The following is a 21,149-nucleotide window of genomic DNA, read 5'->3' as shown; positions in this document are numbered from 1 at the left end:
AGCCGTTAGAAATTTTTCAAATGTAAACAAAAACTTTTTTTCAAATTTCTGAACTAAAAACGTAGATTTTGTTTGGTTTTCCATTGTCAATCGATTGATTAGACTATTTTACAACCAGTGTCGTGGACTTTGTCGCCAAACAGTAAAAAATGGCCGGTGTCCAAAATATATACTTTGAGGGTGCAAAATGGATTGGTGTGTCCAAAATAATGAAAAACAGTGCTTCACGATTCAATTATTTTCGACGTTTTCTGGATTTTACATGGTCGGCGTTAAGTCAGAGTGAACCAAGTGACATTTTTCATATTTTGAAAAAAATGGGTTTAGTCTATAGAAAGTTATAACGCTCTGTAATTTTTGAACTCGATTAAATTTTGGTTCATTGCTTCTACACATCTTTGTGTTTCTTTCAAACAATATAATGTGAAGTGATAATCATGAAAAATCATAATCTAAACCTCTGATAGAACGATTTTTTGATGGACTATTGGTCCACTCTGACTGAACTAAAGACCACCGTTCAGTGAGTTGGTTCACTCTAACTGAACAATTTCTAGGAAAATAACAATCATTTAATGGTTGCATGGTCAAACTGGGTGCATACCTCCAAGATAAGCTAATTATTAAAACCGTTCGTAAATTCTTCAATAATTTATTCGTCAATACCGAAATCAGTGGCATTACGATAGCTTGAAAATTAAGGTTTTGCAGGGTCAGGGCATTGAAGAACAGAAATATTCAAATATGTGTTCATTCAGAGTGGACCAAGTGAAAATCTTTAGTACCGACCAAAATATACTGTTCCAAAAAGCGGATTTTAGCACATTCCATACATACACCATACAACTACCATCAACTTCTATCGGACTCTGAAATTGACTCAAAAATGCAATAATCAATCAGTTTATTGTTTTTCAACATTTGGTCCGCTCTGTCTGCACAGAAATTGTTGCAATTTCTGACCACCCATTCAAATATGGTAATGGCCAAAAATCAAAAACAAATGCTTCGAATTAAGTATTATTTATAAATTTCTATTGATAGATGAGTAGAAGAATCATTCGATGTCGAAGAATCTGGCAAATCTCTTGAAATGTTTTTTATCCCCTCGCATTTTTCAGCACGCTGGTCATTTTGGCTATAAGCCATTTTATGAGTCGTTTCGAATCATATGGTTTCCATTTGTTTACCGGCTTTGAAAGTTTCTGGCGGGCCGATTTATTTACGTTTCTTCTAGCGCTGCATTTGGAAGGAGAGTATTCAACAATGGCGCTGGTGGCAATGCAACGAAGTTTTTAATTTTCGCATGTAAAATTGAAATCGGCAGACAGGAAAGATATTTTTCATCCACAGGTAACATAAAACATGTAGATAAAAATGCACTGAAAGAGACGGGTACGTCATCGTCAACAAAAATGTGACCAGCGCCATTCAGATATCATGCTAGTTTGTTGAACAACAACAATGAGCGGCCCGCCAGAAAACGTCACTCGAACGTCTCGTAAAATGGCTTATTATGGTAAAAAGCACTTGGTCCACTCTGACTGCACACTTTTATCGATTTTTATTGATCATCCAAAATAAATTTGTTACATATCTCTCGCAGTTTACAGCATTCATCAAATCTGGTCAAAGTGAAACGGAGGTAAGGTAATTTCGCATATAATGAGAGAATAAGCCAATTTTCCCAAGTTTTGTACTTGGTCCCCTCTGACTTAACGCCGACCACATGACCGTATGGACATTTTTATCTTGTAGAGGAAGTTTTTCTCTACATTTTGGCATGTTCTTTGACTTGGTTACGATGTGTAATTGATTAATTGGAACAAAAAACTAAAATCACTCCTTTAGGGGGTCCAAAATACGACCGTTACCCTATATAAATCAAATGTGCATCATTACGTTACTAAAAAGCGTTGAGTAATTAACCATTACGTAACTTAAATGCGTTGCGTAATGAGTCATTACCAAACGCTTTTCAGTTAGGGATGGTACACAAATTATGTCACGCTTAATTTTAACTTTTTCGACCCCCTCCCCCCCCCTTTGTCACACTTTTTTTATGAGCCCTCCGAAAATTTTGTAAGGCTTGTCACGCTTGGCTCGACCCCCTCCCCCCCTTGGAGCGTGACGTAATTTGTGCATGACCCCTTAGGTAAAAGACTCATACGACAATGCAGGAATGTAGGCCATTACATGACAGGTTGACGTGATGAAAAACAGCCAATTACGATGAGAAATTGCAAAAAATAAATTACAATTACAATTAAAATTCTCAGAACAATTACTTGTTATTCAGTCATCATTAAGGCTTACCTGTTTTGTCATCATTTCACCGGTAATTTCGGACAGAAATAAAACACTCTTCGTATAATTAATATATGGGTGTTTGATTCTTTATCAGCTTGCTTTCTTGCTTTTGATTCGTTCAAATTTTGAGTACATACATGTATCCTTAAAGAACAGATTAGTTTCTCTTTAGTCACACACTAACAAACGTTGCATTCCATTTTTTGCGAATAAATTCATTGTCATGACAGGCAACACTTTCGCCATCTGTTCCTCAAATTGATTGAATACGAAGTTGCTAAAAGATGACGATAGTATTATTCATATGTCAATACCGAGTAAAAACTAACCGTCTTTACCTTGTACAAGTTTTCAAGTCGCTGTGTTACTCTCTTTTACTGCCTGTATTTTATCTATAGTGTTCATGCATTATGTATGTCAATTTAACACGTTTTTCATATAAAATAGTTTCTGCTGATGCTATTCTGTATGATTTTATTTGTCTCTCCAAACACGTATCCAATATATACTCTCTACAACAAATTTCTTAGAATAGCTGATGAGATCGTTAACGAAAAACAGATTTTCTTCTTGTATATGATAAAGTCTTTTAAATGACAGCTTGGAAGTACATTCGTGTTTGATTTTATTCCATCTAATATGCTTTTCTCGCTAACGGGGTTTATATGAAGCTATCGGATACTAAATCTAACGCGAATGGCCAACAACGTAACGGAGCCTAGAGTGAGTCAATTTCGGTTTATTAAACATAACGAGGATCTCTCCCTCTGTCGAAGGTCACTGTTGGAATGAAGATTGGCACAGAGGGTGAGGAAAGTTCTTAAGTATCTAACTGATTGGCGTAACGACTAGGGGATTCCGGGGTGTTGCGATGAAAAAGGGGGCAGTATAGAATCTTCGGTTTCTGAAGCCGGATGAGTGAATTGTAGATACTTGGAGTGAGCATCACTGCTATTTAGACTGTAAGATGGCCTAGATCTGGAGAACTTGAATACACGGCAGTGGTGTTGGATTCATGATGACTGGGAAGCAGATGAAGCGTTGCTATACCGTTCTCAAGAAACACGGAAGTTCTATTAGAAGCTCAACGCATCCCGCAAAGGTTTTGTGAAATTTGCAGGGATAAGGATGGGAGCATCTTGACGAACGGACGCAAGGTGATCGAAAGGTACGCAGCACTACGATGAACATCTGAATGGCGCATTGAACACAGGCACAGAAGGTCACGACAGTGAAGGTGATGGCTACGTCAACACAGCGGACAATTGAAACCCACGATGGAGGAAGTTAAGGTTGCCATTAAACAGCTGAAGAACAACAAGGCCGCTGGCAAGGATGGTATCGGAGCTGAACTCACTAAAATGGGCCTGGAGAGGTTGGCCGCTTGTCTGCATCAGCTGATAGTGAGAAGCTGGGAAACAGTACCGGAGGAGTGGAAGCAAGGCGTTATATGCCCATAGCGTTAGCGTTAGCGTTAGCGTAGTTACGGTATAAGGCGTTATATGCCCATCTACACAAAGTTGTAGTTGTTAAACATTGCGTTTGAAGCGGTCATGTGGAGGTGGTTGATGAGTTCGTCTACCTCTGATTCTTACTGACGGCTGACAACAACGTTAGTCGGGAAATACGAAGGCGAATCTGTGAATGTTTTGCCTACTACGGGCTCCAGAAGAAACTGCGGTCAAACAAGATTCACTCCCGTGCCCAATTGCAGATGACGTCTGACGCACGAAGATGACGACAACGAAAGTCGAAATAGTTCGAAGCTGTGCATGAAGTCCAGTCGGTGTACCAGAAGTCGACGGGAGAACAATATGTGCCGTGACACGTTGAAGGCCACCAACGCCCCTTGAGGAAGGGCTGAAGTGTCTCGATCTTAGACTGACCCAGTGAGTTGAATCGCCTAGTTTTGAAAGTCGCCAGATTGACTGCCAGGATGGGAGATGTCCGCCGACGTTTGCGCAACACTCGATCATCACAGCCCGGTAAAGGGCATTATTTCCATTCTTTCCCATTTCCATCAAAGAATATTTGACCATGAATATATAGACAACATATAATTTAAATGTCCTCTATAGTTGCGTTCTTTTGTGTGTAATCCACCTCGCCAGTTTTCTCAAGGGAAGGTTTTCCGCCAACCACCCAATTACCTCACCGGAGTCATTTTGTACGACCTTGGTCCCCAGGAAGGCCATATTAAGCTGGCTCAAAAGAGTAATTCTAACAGGATCAGGCTAGTGATTGTCGGGGACTAGTCCAGTAGAAAGCGAAATTTCATTGACATATGGTCGTCGGGCGCATGTGAACTGGAAGTTTCTCTACATCGGAATGGCAGGACCGACCATGGTATCTGCCCGGAGAGCACCGGTTTGGGTATATTCACCATCGGGGACTAAAATCGTAGGGGTCCGAGAAGCGGAAACTATTCAACAACATGATCCCCTGAACCGTCCTGGCACTCCACCGGCCAGCAAGCAAAAAGCAAGCGAAGCAAGAACAACGTGTTTCGTTAACGGTTTCGAGATATCGGGGTTTTTTAAGCCGGAGTAAGCTAACTCCACCGTCGGGGGCGAGGTTATCGAGTAGTACTAACCGTAACAAACGATCCAGCTTTGGTCATCAGGGCGCCATTGAACCGGAAGCTATCCTCCAACCAGATTCGATGGATTTACCTCGGCTCCAACTGGTTGCCCGGGAGAGAAAGAGCACTAGCACATTGACATCGACTTGCCGTAGAGCTCACACAGTAAGTTGTGCGGAAACTCAGCGTATTTTCGGTCCAACAATACACCGCGTCTCTGCAGAAAAGCGCCTCAAGAGCGATGAGAGTAAACGAAAGTGAGAAGCGTAGAGGCTTCAACAAACCCTTCGTTTCCCGAAATGATACCAAGAGGTAGTACCGTACATACTTGGATGTAAATTCAAGAAATAAACGGTCCTAGTCTATAGTAGGGATAGAAATTGTCTAAATCAGTTTTTAAAAGGACACCTACACGATAATGCTTTCATTGGGCATTTGCCCTTTGCATGAAGCATCACACTAGACAACGGACCAACACGCAACGCTCAGGGACACAGTCGGAAAACATTCCTCACGAAGAGTTTACCAGACCGGAGCGGAAATCGAACCCACATTCCTTGACACGATGAGATTATATGCCAGAAGCATTTAGGTATATTGTACGAGGATATTTTATTAGCATCAAACTGACCCAAAAAAAGCCAAAAGAAATTCAAGAACCTTTTGTTCCACACAGAGATTAATTTCTGGAATACTGATCTATTTGCGATAAAATATAATTGGAACAATATTTCTTAACTTCTGGGAGATGCTCAGCCCAGAATGAACACCCTAGTTTAAACTTTACACCCCTGGAAACCAAAGGAAGTTACGCCAATGTACCGACTATAAATTTACCTATATTCTTTCATCTTTCCGTTTTGGTTCATTTTATGACACTTGAGTTTCTTTAGCCTAAAAGTAATTAGCATCTTTGTGTGCATTAGCTCGACCATTGTGGAATCGCGTTTGTACAAATGGCTCGCAAAGAAATAAAAAAGGCAAGAAAGAGCAAATAAAGTAATTCGAGTACGAGTTCTCGGAGATTCCTTACGATCGTAAATTCTAGACTAATGGTTGCTGAGTTTTTACTTAATCATCAAATTTCCGCCCTATCTAACGTTCTGGGTTGGAACGTTTTCCGCTTACCTGAACCACGATTACTGTCGACGTTTGCAGATTCTCGTGGCTTGGCCATAATGTTGCTAGTGGTGATGGTGGTTAATTCATCAGTGTCATTATCAGAGGCAGCAGTAGGACCCTTCGGTGCACGTCGGTAAAGGTGTCTAGCAGCCGTTGTCATTAACGCCGAACCGCTCTTCTGCCGGAACCCAACGATGGATGAGGAATTTGCGGTGGTCCCTCCCGGCATTAGACTAGCATTGGCAGTCTGCAAGTCGTACGAGGATGACTTTCTCCGCATGTTCTTCACGTTCTTGATGAATGATTGACTGACAGTGGTACCGCGTAGGAATTTGTCATTGCTAGTAAAGCTATCGCCGCCTCTGCCGTCGTTATCGTCTTTCACAGGATTGCCAGCGGAACTGCGGGTGGATCGGCGATTGCCACTATTATTATTATTGTTGTTATCGTGGTTGTAATATCGCATCGTGGAAACTGGTGTTTGTGGCGACGTTACCGTCGTTGTCGTTGGTGTCGTCGCCACCCTTGCACCGGTCCCAACAGTTGCCGCCAATATCGTTGGGGATGCTGGTTTGTCGCTTTCGGAGACCTGGGATGCTGCTGTCGCAGATAATGGCGGTTGGGAAAGTGGTGCCGAGTTGAAAAATACGTTCGGATTGTTTCTACTGAAGCTGTTATTCTCAGTGTCTCCTGCTGGTTGAAAAGAACTGCGCAAGTTAGTATTACCACCGTCCACCGCACTAGTAGTGGCATCATTTAAATGTTGATTACGACCGAGTGTGCCAATCGAAGCCGTGGTGGTTGCCGTTGGTTGGAGTTTTGATTGTTTGCCAAAAGAGCTTTTACGGTAATCATCGTCTAGATTCAGCGAATCGAAATTGCTTGATTCATTATCGTTAGCCAGATTGTAATGGATTTCAGAGCCAGTGTTCGACTGGAAAGTCGTTCTGGCCATCGCCTGGTTATTATTACTATGAATATTTGAATGAAGAAAGTACTGTCCTGAATTATTGTTATTTATCTGTAGATTATTACTGCTACTGCTATTATTGTGTTTGATGCTGCTGTTCAAGAATTGGTTTCGGGTATTCGGAAGAAAGGAATGCTGTACAAAGGTTAAGGATTCGGTCGAGGATGGGGATATTTTGGGAGATGGTAATATGATTTTATGACGGTTGCCGTTGTCATTAACTCTTTTTACATTGGACCTGTGGGAGCGATATCGAGGGCCAACGGTCGAATCGTACGGTTTTTCGCCGGTATTTCTTTCTAGGGCTTGCCGTTGGCGGGCCATTGTTTCGAATGCGTGTATCACGCTGCCCACACGTGTTGTGACGTCCGGTATTCCGAGGGAACCACTGAACAAATCGCGCTGATGTCGAAGTGCACCCAAAACCAGATCGCTGGCATTGCCGTTGCTACTATTTACATTGTCACCCAAATGTAGATGATTGTTTTGTGTAGTGAGGATCGCTGTCGACTGCACATATTTTACATTTTTTCGAAACATAAGCCAAGGAAAGAAACAGAAATTTTGAACGAAAGAGCTATTAACAACATGATTGTAACAGAATAAAATTAAAGTTGGTTCAATTCCAAAGGATCGTTGCACATATATTTTTAGTAAGTGAAGATTAGTACTTATGTGCGGGTTTAATTTTGTTTTTAGTAATACCGACTGTATATATGGGTCACAGACAAACAAACATAACACTGCATGGTCCTAATCAACAAAACGCACATGAATTTCACGATTGGTTTTTTGTTCGTTTGTCGAAAATAGCTCATAAAGTTAAGAGCTAAAAGCTGCACAGAGTGAATATTGTCAGGGTTAGGAGCTGTCCATTAAACACGCGGTCATTTTAAAGGATTTGTAGATCCTCTCCCCCTTGTGACCTTTTATCCCCGCAAAAAACTAAAATAAAATTTGTTTGAACCGTGGTCTTTGAGCAAACTCCACCACTTCTCCCGCCGTTAATGACCGCATGATATATGGACGGCTCCTAAGTAGACGGACACACGTGAAATCCAGGTGACCAGTAAGGATCTTCTGGTGCTTCCAATCACAACTGCATATTTTTCCGTCTATATGATTGACGCCGCTAGTCGCATATCCACGAATCTTATCAATCTGTATTTTGTGAATTGTGATGATGTGTTGTAGTTTTATCAGTATGGGTAACGCCTTTGGTAGCAAATGCTTCTATTGTTCTACTTCTTCGACATCCCGCTTTTTCTATGTTATGTATGTTTGTCTGTAAATACTATGAATGATCACATATGAGGAGCCAACGATTTACTTGGTTTTAACAAATGCTTTAATATATTATAAAGTTGAAACCGAATTAGACATGCGATAATTGATTTATATCCGCTCTCCAACGCACTTTGCTCGAATGTTAGGTTTGATTCATAGATTTGAAAATTGATTTTAACATGCCGAAAATCCGAAAATGCGTATGAAAATATAATAAGATATTATAACGGCAATTTTTGAAACAAAAGGTGTCCGGAATTTTACGCTGTTGAAATATCCATATGGGCATCTGAATTGAGTAATGATTGATTCAAAATTTCAAATGTTTAAAGTTTTAAAATATAATTAGAGTAGAAGCACCAGTTTTGCCCAGAATAAGAGAAAATTTGTTTAGAAAATATATGGGAAGTCAAATGTATGCTTTCAGTCCATATTATATATGTATTATATCGAAACTAAGCAGAAACTTTATATTCATGTTGGTCAATATAGGCCACCAGAATCAGTTTCGGGCATTAGCGTAACTTGAACTCAAATCTAGATGGGGCTTGACCCACTCGATCAAAAAACATCCCTCAAGCAGGGTGCATACTTAGCATGACAGTTTAAATTTTCTAGGGGGGGCTTGAGCTTTCCTAGGAGGGGCTAAGACCCCCCTAGCCCCCCCGTATTTACGCCAATGGTTTCGGGACTTTCGACCAGACTTTTAACCTCGATTCCTAAATCACATTGCCAAATATTATGAGAGTTAGGAATACCCTAGTTAAATTAGGTGCATAATTGTTAAATTGAGGGGACGGACTGCTGTTGGTGCCGAGATGAACTAGCTTAGTGCTAAAAATCTCAATAATAAAGATAGATAGATAGTTAGATAGTTTAAAGATTTTTTTTCCTTTTGTTTTTTTAAATCAATTCCGACGATAAAATATGTATAGCTTAACCCCTCTACCAGCAGCTTCAGTTTTTACCGCTAAAAATATTCAAATCGCGATAACTTTTTTGTTTATCGATATTTTTGCACCATTTTTTTCACAAGATTTCAAAAAACTTGTTTAGTTTAAGAATCCGTGTTCATATTAATCATTGAAGATCTTGTTTTGAAGATATTCCGATGTTCCTTGGTCAATTTTGGTCAATTTTTCAAAAAAATAAAATGTGTATTATACAATGCCAAGTAATAAGGAACTACTCTGAAAAAATCATACAAATCGGTTCAGTATTCTTGGAGAAATCTAAAAACTGCGATATGACGTTTTTTTAGAGTTTTAAAGATCTTTATTTGTCCAGCGTGGTACCAGAAACATAAATGCTTACTACTCAAAGATGGCTGCACCAAATTGCTTCATTTTTCCCAACATACTCGCATTAATGTATCATTCAGAGGAGCGAATATCCGAATACGATGAAAAAACCTGTAGCCTGAGATATTTACGTGGGTTATGGCTACGCGTCGGATCCAGATGACCAATAATCAATATTGATACATATTCTAAAACTAGAAGAGTTTCTTGAGAGTTTGTGAAAAAATGGTGAAAAAATATCAATAAACAAAAAAATTATCGTGATTTGAATATTTGTAGTGGAAAAAAATGAATCTGCCGGTAGAGGAATTAATCATGTGAATGTGTTTTATTAATCCCTCTAACAGCAGCTTTAAAACTGTTCAAATCGTGATAATTTTTTTGTTGCTCAATATGTTTGCATCAACAAAAAAATGAATTAATAAAAAATAAAATAACATGTAGGCTACACAAAGTCAGCAAATACCGAGCTTCTATGTAAAAAGCAAGCATATCGGTTCAGAAATTTAAAAATTACAAATCAATGTTTTTTGAAGTTCTCAAGATCTTTTTCGGTCGTTTTGTACCAGAAACATAATTGCACCAAATTGTTTCATTTTTTTTACAACTGACGAATCATATCCAGAATTAGTCGAAAAAATTAAAAATCGGGTTTGATTCTCTTCGATTGTGATACACATTTCACACGTATTTGCAGTATACACTAGAATTAGTGTTTTCCATAGATAAATCGATCATTTTTAGGCCGAGAATAACTATAATTTTTTGCATGCAATTTATTTGGAAAATTTTAATTCCGAAATTATTGATTTTAGAGAGAAACGTGTTCTATGGAGAAGTTGCTGTGAACCGTTTAGGTTACAAGAGAGAAATATGGTTTAAAATTATCAAATAAAATTTATATTTTAATTTACACAACAACCCAATTTTTCTATTTTTTAATTTTCACCATAGAATCTTGATGGCAAATTTCATGATGGAGAAATTTTGAACAAAAAAGTTTTTCTAAGAACAACTTTTGGCCGATTTTTTTTGTCAAAATAAATACGTTCCGATGATACAAAACCATAATGATTATCACGATCACTTCTCTAGAAGTAGGAATTTTTGAAATATTTCGAGTGTAATGCAAAAAAATGTTCATTAAATTATAAAACCGACTATATCCATTAATTATTCGCGGTAATCTAAAAATATTAAAAATTGTGTTTTTGTGTAATTAGAAATTTAAGATATATTTTTAAATTTTCCAGGATATTTTTTTATAGTGTATATTTTTTTCTTGTAGCCTAAACGGTTCTCTGCAACTTCTCCATAGAGCATTTTTTTTAATAAACAATTTCGGAACAATAATGTTTCAAATAAATTGCATGCAAAACACATTGGCCATTTTTATAAAATATTCTTGACTCAAAATGATCGATTTATCGATTATTCGTCTACTGACTCTCATCAAAGTATCGTTTCGGATAGCCAAACATGATAAAAAATCTGTAGCCTGAGATATTACCATGAGTTATGGCTACGTGTCGGTCCCCAAAGGAATTTCTCCGGATACAGATGACTAATCGTCAAAATCGACACAGATTTTTTACTGATTCTGTTCGGGATGAACCACTGCGACCAGTTTGCTTTGTTTATTTTGTGGTATACTTGTGTCCTTTGTGTAGTGCATGTCGTTCTACTCCATAACTATTGAGAAATAATGAAGTAGTCGTTTTTTGTACAATTATCATTCTTTACCATGTTGCATAGTGCCTCTTTGGAAAAAGATATTTATACCTTTTGGAGAATACAGTTAAGTAAACGGTGATCAAAACTTAAGCAAGATATGATTTTTAGCACTTAGTTAGAAAATTTAGGTATATCAGTCAATGAGGTTCACCATCGTACTTGCTTTCCTTTCCTTTAGCTGTATGGTTCTGATAACATTTTAAAAAGCAGACCCGAAAACCGTATCAAATGATCAATTTCTTCTGAAATTACGGTATTCCATTTAAACCAGGAAGCTTAAACTGAAATGACTATGACGTCATTTGATAAAATGAAATAGGTATGTCCATAAACCAAATGGTTTTACTAGTAATTTAATAGTTCAAATGTGGGTCAACGATATGTTCTAGTATTCTTGAATCCAGGACAATCGATCTGTAACAAAATGGAAAGTAATTATCATCATGTAAGTTATAGAACAAAAACGTAACCTCATCATAAGATTATTAATGCAAAAATTGTATTTAGGGCTGGAGGTTTTACACCACATGTTGTATTATGCATGTTGCAGATGGTATATGAAAACTCCTCTTCAGCAAACAAAAAGTTAATGCAAAACGTTGATTGGCTTGTTTGTTTTGCGAATTTGCGCTTTCATCGAAAACATTACCTGTGTTCACCCGTCCATTGAAAGTTGCACGGGGCAAACAAAATCTAAAGTTTTACGAGTTATGCCCGGTTATCGACTTGTTTGACTTCTGGGCCAGGAAAATGTGTGTGTGCAATGTCACGTATGTTTGGTGGCCGTTGCCAGCAAATTTGCAAATTCCGCCCTGCCGTCCCAGGTCTGGTCGGGAACATGCGTTCGGGTGGATAAATGAACAATGTTTGCCTTCGTGATGCTGCTGGTGGCATGTGTTCCGGTGGAGTTCCACTGAACCACACGAATTCCAGATACAGGATATGCTGCGCTCTCTGATGGGCAAAAGTTCGATGGGTTCGACAATGTACCCTATTTGAATAATAATAAGCCATGAGGGGTATTATCGGGGTACCCACTGTAGTCACGAAGTGGTAAACGAGCTGAAATTAAGTTACTTAGTTCGGATATTTATTCTGTTTATGGAAAGTAGATGTTTAGCAGAACTATCTGAACAAACCATCAGTGTTGAATGGATTGAATCGTTAATTTATGTTAATGTATTCTTTAACACAATTAAGCTTATTTACGTTGAGCTATGATAATGTCTTTTAATTACAACTCAGACTGTTCAAATTTGTCCCCATTTTTTCAACAATATATACCTACATTATCCGAAAGATGTGATTGAAAACGGAAATTATGATTCCATTTACAATCTTGTTAGTAGCTTTTTTCATATAAACATAAGCTTCTTTATAGAAATTTTAAATAATATTATTAATCGATATGTATTATTACACTGATTAATAATAGACCTTTTGCTTTAAGAGAAAAATTGAATCATTTATGGAAGATTTGGAATGTGAAGACATTCAAAATTTTCTCCTTTTACTCATAAACGGCAGTTTTACATGAGCTTTTGTTTTGGAACAATTTTGGTAATGTTTTACGCGTTGGGTATACACTAGGCCCAGCGAAAAATGGTATCGCTAATGGATCGAAAGGTGAAAGCAAAACTACGGTAAAACGTCTAATACACGACACTGAAGACGGCCTTACAGTTGAGGTCGAATTACGTGTATATGTCAAAGGATACAAACTATAGTGCATGGAGTTGACGAGACACACCACATATAAAGGAAGAAAGGCAGGACCAATATATACACAACATTTTCTATCGTCAACTTCAGGCGTGTTCCAATTGATTAATATAAAAAATCATCTTCAACAAATTTTTCATCATTGATTAATATAAAAACTTATCTTTATCAATTAGTAACGGAATTTAGTTGAATTGAATTACTTTTTATCGAAGGGTTTTTCTGCCGTAGGCAGGTTCATTCCCAGTCAGGTTAAAAAGAAAACAGAGCAAGCCTGAAGGGACAGCCTGAGATAAAAAAAAAAACTACAAAAGTATTGTATCTCAACTTAAGAACATAGAGCACGCTATGTCTAAACCAGCAGATTATAAAGGAAGGTTGTAAAATATTCTATCGGTGAAAATTTTCCCATACATTTTGTATGGGCTGAAATGTGTGGGAAAACATGATTTTCATTGATTTTCATATTCTATATATAAAAATATAGCTAAAAAGTGGAAAAAACCAAAATTTCATCGATGGAATATTTTTAAATCGTCCGATTATAAAAAATGTAGCTCAATTGCTAAACTCTAGCGGAAAAAAATCCGAGGTACATTCGATTTTCATAATCTGCTGGTTTAGATTTTAAGTTGGCACACATTGAAACAACAAAGAGTTAGACGCACAATATATACCCCTTTCGTTTGTGACTAATGCTCCTAACGGACAAAAAATTAGTAGAGGAATGTTAGTTCTGAATGTTAATAATGATATTTTATACAGTTTTGGTGTGGAAAAAAGAACTTCCAGTTTGTAAAATGTGTTCCATCTTCTCTAAATGTTCAACCAAAAACCTCTTGATTTGAGTAAAATTATGAATGCTATCCAGCTGCTCTAGAACAACAAGATGGTCACAACCAGAAACACGGAGAAACAATGGGACGACTGAAGTCAAAGAGTCAAAGACTCTCCACGAAGTCACGGAGTTTTAAATAGGAGGGCATAGTAGGTTGAGCGTCCTCATAGGATATCACAATTGGGTGGTTAAAAAAATCACTTTTGCCCCACACCGCTGATACGATTCTAGATCTAATTCTGAGTGTCCTCTCAAAATTTGAGCTCATGCGGATACAGAATTGAGACTGTAGAAGCCCTTTAAGGGTTGTATGGGAATTACTATGGAGAATGTAAGCAATTCATCCAATGACAACTTTGGCAAAGAAAGCTTTCATTCAATAACGGTGGATGTGCTCATTGAACACTCATTGAAAGCTGAGAAGCAGGCTCTGTCCCAATGAGAACGTAATGCCAAGATGAAGAAAAAGAATAGCTTGAATTTTAAGAGGACATTCAGAATTTGATCTTGGATTAAATGAGCGATGTGTATCAAACAGGATGTTTTGAATCACTCTAATATTACAATCAGCCTATATGCTTGCTACATGGCGACCGTGACAGGACGCAATCTTGGGTTTCGATATCTCAGGTAAGTTCAGGACGTCTTCTATCAGTTTAAGAACAAAACGCCGTTTGAAGGGATATTTCCATTATTTGTTTTTCTCGGTTTTTATCGATCTACTCACATTGGATAACAATAAAAATAAGGATGAATATTCAATCTAAAACAAGACAGCCAGCAAGGAACATAAAAATAATCGTATTATTTTTACAATAAGCATTTTAAATGTCACCTTCAAAGTGTTATTAAGACTTGATGCCTTTTTTGCGAGCAAAAATGGTTTCAATCGGTTTTCATTTTTTTTATAAAGTGTCATAATGCCCATGTACGTTAAGGACAGAGTATAGTGTCTTCGGAAGAAATATTTTTGATTGCAAAATTTAGCAAAAGTAGTATTTTTGCAATGACACTGATAAAGCTAATCTAATAACTGAGCTGAATTTAATCATGTTAATAATAAAGCTGATCTGAATCAATAACAACTTATTTAGATTAAAATGAAGGGGTCAAAATGTAGTATATAGTGTTTTCCTATATAAAGACTTTCTCTTTAACTTTGCAGTCATAGAATGTCATGGACAAAAACACATTACTGGGAAGAGTATAAAACTGACATTTGCTTCCATGTATTATTCCTAAACTCCCTACAAGGGTTCGTTTCCTGAAAATTTCTTCAAAAAAATAGGTGAAATGCAACCTAATCAAAAACTTATCCATTGATTCCGATGAAAAAAACTCAAAAAGTATTTTAAGACATTTTTGAGAAAAACTCCTTATTTTGCATCTGTTCTTTTCAGAACAACTCTTGAATTTTTCAATGCACACTTGGAAACGTCTACAGAATATATATATTTAAGAATTCCATTGAAATTTCTCTACGTGGTTTTAAAAGTCATCCTATGGACAGCTCCAAGTATATCTATAGACAGGGATTTTCCTAGACGTTCTATTAGAAATTTTCCAAGTATTCCTTTTCGAAATTCTTCAAGAATTATTACAGGAGTTCGTACAGGAATTTGCATTTAATATTTTTTTTAGGTATTGCCTTGAAAATTTCACCACGAATCGTTGCCAAGAAGTTAATGGAAATTTGTCGATTTATATTTCTAGTCGTAAGTTTACTGTTTTTTTCAGAATTACTCAAAGCATTACATCAAAGAACTCAATATTTCTTCTAATATTATTGATTTCATCCAGAGTTCATACAATTTTTATTTTTATTTTTTTTGCAGGGGCGCATCTTCTGGAATTATACTAGCGATTTCCCTAGGAATTTGTGTTTGTCTTCAAATAACAATTTATCTTCAAACAAGTTTGTATTCAAAGACAATTATTACTGTAAGGAGTTTGTATTCTTGGAGATATCTCTGGACAAATTCCTCAGACGCTGTACATTGAAAATTTTCATAGAAATTCATAAGGATGATCCGATGAGGATTTTATGGTGAAATTCATGATGAGTTTCATGACAGAGTCTCTGAAAGAAAATCAAGAGTAATGTCTAAAGAAATACCCAGAGAATACTTTCTGTCTAGAATTGGGTGAGTTTTGGAAGATACTTTATAAAAACATCTTCAATTGATTCTTGAAACATAAATGGTCTTCTTCTTCTTCTTTCTGGCGTTACGTCTCAACTGGGATAGAGCCTGCTTCTCAGCTTAGTGTTCTTATGAGCACTTCCACAGTTATTAACTGAGAACTTTCTTTGCCAATTGACCATTTTTGCATTCGTATATCGTGAGGCAGGTACGAAAATACTCTATGCCCAGGGAAGCCGAGAAAATTTCCAACCCGAAAAGATCCTTGACCGGTGGGATTCGAACCCATGACCCTCAGCTTGGTCTTGCTGAATAGCTGCACGTTTACCGCTACGGCTAAACATAAATGGTACTATCCCAGAATTAATCATTTGATGAATTTTGGATGTACACTGTTAACGAACTCGAAGAAAAATACCTGTAGTTTTTTTTCCTAATAGACACAAACTATTTTTTAATTCGGTTCAATCGATTGATAATAGTTATTTATGCAACAAGTTGCAAAATTATGATTTTTTCAGCACGTGTTGTACATTTATCCAACGAGGCTCGCCGAGTTGGATAAATACAACGAGTGCTGAAAAAATCGAGTTTTGCAACGAGTTGCATACAACATTTTTTGCTATTTCGAAAAATTCCGCTTCAACTGGATGAACTCTAGAAGCACAAACAAACATTTCAAGAGAACCCACATGGACATACAGCCATGCGTAGTTTCAATTCAGTATTTTCAATCACGTAGGCTGTGACACAGTAGTACTCATGAATGTCACAAATTTTCTAGCTCCCATCGGTATCATGCAGATCTACATTCCCTATTAGAGGAATGAACAGGTTAGCAAGCACAGACCGCAGCTGACTACAAATGCTGGACGATTTGATCCCACATCAGAATCGCCAACCTGTGTCGGAGCCTGATCGCACAACGGATGTAGACTCTAGTGAAGTAACTCGCCGTGTAAACCAAATGGAAAGTCACTTCACTCAAGTCGAGAATTGTCACCTCGCTATACTGCCCATAAAAGCATAACTGTTCCATATGGATTTTCGAACCAACACCTTTTTTCATCGCAACATTTATGTTTCAACATATACTTTACGGCGCATTTACAAATTTACACACTTTGTTTGAAAATGTGGTAGAAAAATGTGAAGTTGGTGCAGTCCCATATTGAAAAATAAAGGCATAACAGTCTCTATATGAACTTCCAATCCAAATAGCAAGTGAACAATGTGAAATATGTTCAATTTTATATTTTTCACTGATCAATAGATGCAAAGTGAGTTATCTTTGCGATGATGTCAAATGAATATGACATGCAGGAATGTACTAGAAAACTAGGAAAATTTGTATGAGAAGACAAATTTCAAACTTTGAGCGTTATTTTCTCAATGCCTACTAATTCCATATGGGACAGTTATGCTTTTATGGGCAGTATAGGACACCGACAATTCTCACCTCACGCCAGACGTAGAATAAACTCAAGAATCAGATGCAATTGTGCTTATTCTGTGCGGCATGTAAGGCAAGACTAGTCTGTGAGGTGTCGACTAGAGATGGTCGGTAGGGTGCCAATGGAATGTATGGGAAAAAATTTGCCATCGGATTTCAAAAAAAGGTAGTGCTCAAAAGTTTTGTCTCCTCGAAAAAAGTCCCCATGCAAAATTTGAGCTCAATCGGACTTCATTAAGTGGACCCCCAAAGCGGTGACCCATGAAAAATCCAAAGGGGGGGGGTTACATGAAATTTCCGAAATCGAATTTTTTTTTTTGATGCCAGATGTCTTAGAAATGCATGAAACGTCGAGATCTGGTGTTATTTGGAAAATTTTTTTTTTTGAAAAAATCGACCTTTTGGGATTTAGTAATTTTTTGAGTTGGGGGAGTGAATTGAATTTGAAATGAACGATTTGAATTCAATTGCTTAGAAATTCAAGGCAATAGTATTGAAACATATCCTATATCATTGTTGGCCACTGAAAGCATATTATATGTGATATTTCATTAGGGTGGTCCTTTTTGTTAAAAAATAAAAAAAAAATAAAAAATAGAATTTTAATTGAATATTGAAGACAATAGTATTGGAACATCTCTCACATTATCGTAAGCCATTTTCTACATTTAATATGTGGTATTTTTTTAGGGTGGTTCACTTATTTTCCATTAGGGTGGGCCTTTCTGTCGAAAAATCATAATTTGAATGGGATATTAAAAACAATAGTATTTTATCACCTCTTTCATCATCGTAGGGCATTTCCTTCATTACATTCGTGATATTTTATTAGGGTGGCTCACTTATATTCCATTACGGTGGTCCTTTAAAAAAAAATTGAGAATTTGAATGGAATAGAAAATATAAGAGTAATTAAACAACTCCTATGTCATCGTAGGCCACTGTAAACATATAATATGTGATATTTCATTGGGGCTATTGTCCTCAGTTTTGCATAAGGGTGATCATTTAATTTGTAAATTAAAAAAAAATATTCTCAACAGATCTAAAAAATCAACTTTGTTTGTATAGTTTTGAATCATGATTCTTCATTGGCATGCAACTCTTCGTTAAGATATTTTCATTAAGGTTTTCTTTTGAATAGTTGAAATAAAACGTTCCAATAACAATAACCAGTGAATTCAGTGAAGCACAACTCTAACTGCCATATTCAAAATACAGATAAAAAAGGAATGAAATAATTTTTGACGTATTCAAATTATGACAATAGCTTGATGGGCGACGATGAAGAGCAACAAAAGTGTTTAGTTTATATTTTCAAAAGAGATTCTCAGCCTTGGGCTCCTTCATTTCCGAACCAAAAGTACGTTGCCTTCTGCTTGCTATAGTACACGCGATTCGGTTGTGATAACGTAGGCAATTCCAGTTTTAACAATCAGTTCTCGTTTATTCTTCAAAGATGTAACAAAGTTCCTTATAGAAATTTCGTCGGAATTTCATATGGATTTTTTCGTTGGAGTTTTCAACGGAATTTTCTTTGGAGTTTCCTTTGGAATTTTAATCGTAATTTCCTTCGAAATTCCTTTCAAAGTTTTTTATTGGACTTTTCTACGAAATTTCCTTTGAAATTTTCTACGGAATTTTCATCAAATTTGGAAATTTATCCTGAATTTGCTTCGGAATATCCTGTGGAATTTTCGTCGGTATCATTAGAAGTGCCCTGTTCAATTTTCTGTGGTATTTCCTTCGAAATTTCCTATGAAGTGTCCTTCGGAATTTCATTCTGAACTTTTCATTGGAATTTTCTTCGGAGTTTCTTTTTGAGTTTCCTTTGAAATTTGCTTTGGAATTTTCTTTGGAGTTTGCTTCCGAATTTCTACTAGAGTTTGTTTCGGAATTTCCTGTGTAATTATCTTTGGAGCTTCCTTCAGAATTGTGTTCGAAATATTATTTGGAATTTCTTTCGAAGCATTGGAATTTACTTTGAAATTTTCTTTTGAGCTTTCTTCGGAATTTCATTTCTACAGAGTTTTCTTGAGAATTTCCTTACAAATTTGCTTTGGATATTCCATAGAAAATTCCTTAGTTATTTTCATCGAAATTTACTTTGCCATTTGCTTCGGAATTTCTTCTGGAGTTTCCTTCGGAATTCCTTTTGGAGCTTCATGCTAAATTTGATTCGGAATTTCATTTGGAATTTCTTTTGAAGCTTTGAAATTATTTCGGAATTTTCTTCGGAAGTACCTCTACAATTTTCGTTTCCTCTGGAATTCCCTTCGGTATTTCCTTCGGAATTTTCTCTGGAATTTTCTCTGGAATTTCCTTCGGAATTTTCCCTGGAATTTCCTTCGGAATATCCCCTGGAATTTCCTTCTGAATTTCCTCTGGAATTTCCTTCGGAACTTTCTCTGGAATTTCATTCGGAATTTCCTTTGGAATTTCCTTCCGTATTTCCCCTAGAATTTTCTTCGAAATTATCTCTGAAATTTCCTTTGGAATTTCCTCTGGAATTTCTTTCGGGATTTTCTCTGGAATTTCCTTCCGAATTTTCTCTGGAATTTCCTTCAGAATTTTCTCTAGAATTTCCTCTGGAATTTCCTTCGGAATTTCCTTTAGAATTTCCTGCGAAATTTCCTCTGTGTTGCATTCCGAATGAAAATCACGCAAAACTTTTCAAAAGGACCTTTCTAACAATGAGAGGCTTTCTAGAAAACTCTTTTGTTGTTAACTAAGTTACCTTTACATTTTTCGTCGAACATTACGCAAATATTATGTAGTAGTCCACACCATAATCTTTCGGTCTGTAGATATTAAGGTTGAAATTTTTACAATGACACCATAATTAAGGAAAGTGAACGAGACTTTTGCGTGAAATCATAGTTTCAAATATGTTAACCAATGGAAAAAAGTGAGCCACCCTAATAAAATATCACGAAAGTAATGAAGGAAATGCCCTACGATGATGAAAGAGGTGATAAAATACTATTGTTTTTAATATCCCATTCAAATTATGATTTTTCGACAGAAAGGCCCACCCTAATGGAAAATAAGTGAACCACCCTAATAAAATACCACAATTTAAATGTAGAAAATGGCTTACGATAATGTGAGAGATGTTCCAATACTATTGTCTTCAATATTCAATTAAAATTCTATTTTTTATTTTTTTTTTATTTTTTAACAAAAAGGACCACCCTAATGGAAAGTAAATGAACCACCCTAATGAAATATCACATATAATATGCTTTCAGTGGCCAACAATGATATAGGATATGTTTCAATACTATTGCCTTGAATTTCTAAGCAATTGAGTTCAAATCGTTGATTTCAAATTCAATTCACTCCCCCAACTCAAAAAAATACTAAGTCCCAAAAGGTCGATTTTTTCAAGAAAATTTTTTTTCCAAATAACACCAGATCTCGACGTTTCATGCATTTCTAAGACATCTGGCATCAAAAAAAAAATTTCGATTTCGGAAATTTCATGTACCCCCCCCTTTGGAGATTTTTCATGGGTCAAAAAAGCCAAACTTTGACCGCTTTGGGGGTCCACTTAATGAAGTCCGATTGAGCTCAAATTTTGCATGGGGACTTTTTTCGAGGAGACAAAACTTTTGAGCACTACCTTTTTTTGAAATTCGAAAAATCGATTTTCATTGGCACCCTAATGGTCGGGTTTCAAATTTTTCA

General features: G+C 36.7%; 1 protein-coding gene across 2 annotated transcripts in view; it reads right to left on the bottom strand.

Annotated features, from left to right (window-relative positions):
• Positions 1 to 5,493: 5,493 nt before the first annotated feature.
• The window catches only part of LOC5578544, a 625,448-nt gene continuing 609,792 nt past the window's right edge, over positions 5,494 to 21,149 (bottom strand). For both annotated transcript variants that reach the window (XM_021853771.1, XM_021853772.1), the window contains exon 14: positions 5,494 to 7,493. In XM_021853771.1, the coding sequence (XP_021709463.1) occupies positions 5,970 to 7,493 (1,524 nt within the window). In that variant the 3' untranslated portion in view covers positions 5,494 to 5,969. The remainder of the gene's footprint in view (positions 7,494 to 21,149) is intronic.

Source organism: Aedes aegypti, chromosome 3 (genome assembly GCF_002204515.2).
Source record: "Aedes aegypti strain LVP_AGWG chromosome 3, AaegL5.0 Primary Assembly, whole genome shotgun sequence".
NCBI lineage: Eukaryota > Metazoa > Arthropoda > Insecta > Diptera > Culicidae > Aedes > Aedes aegypti.
This window is presented reverse-complemented; position numbering and strand designations above follow the sequence as displayed.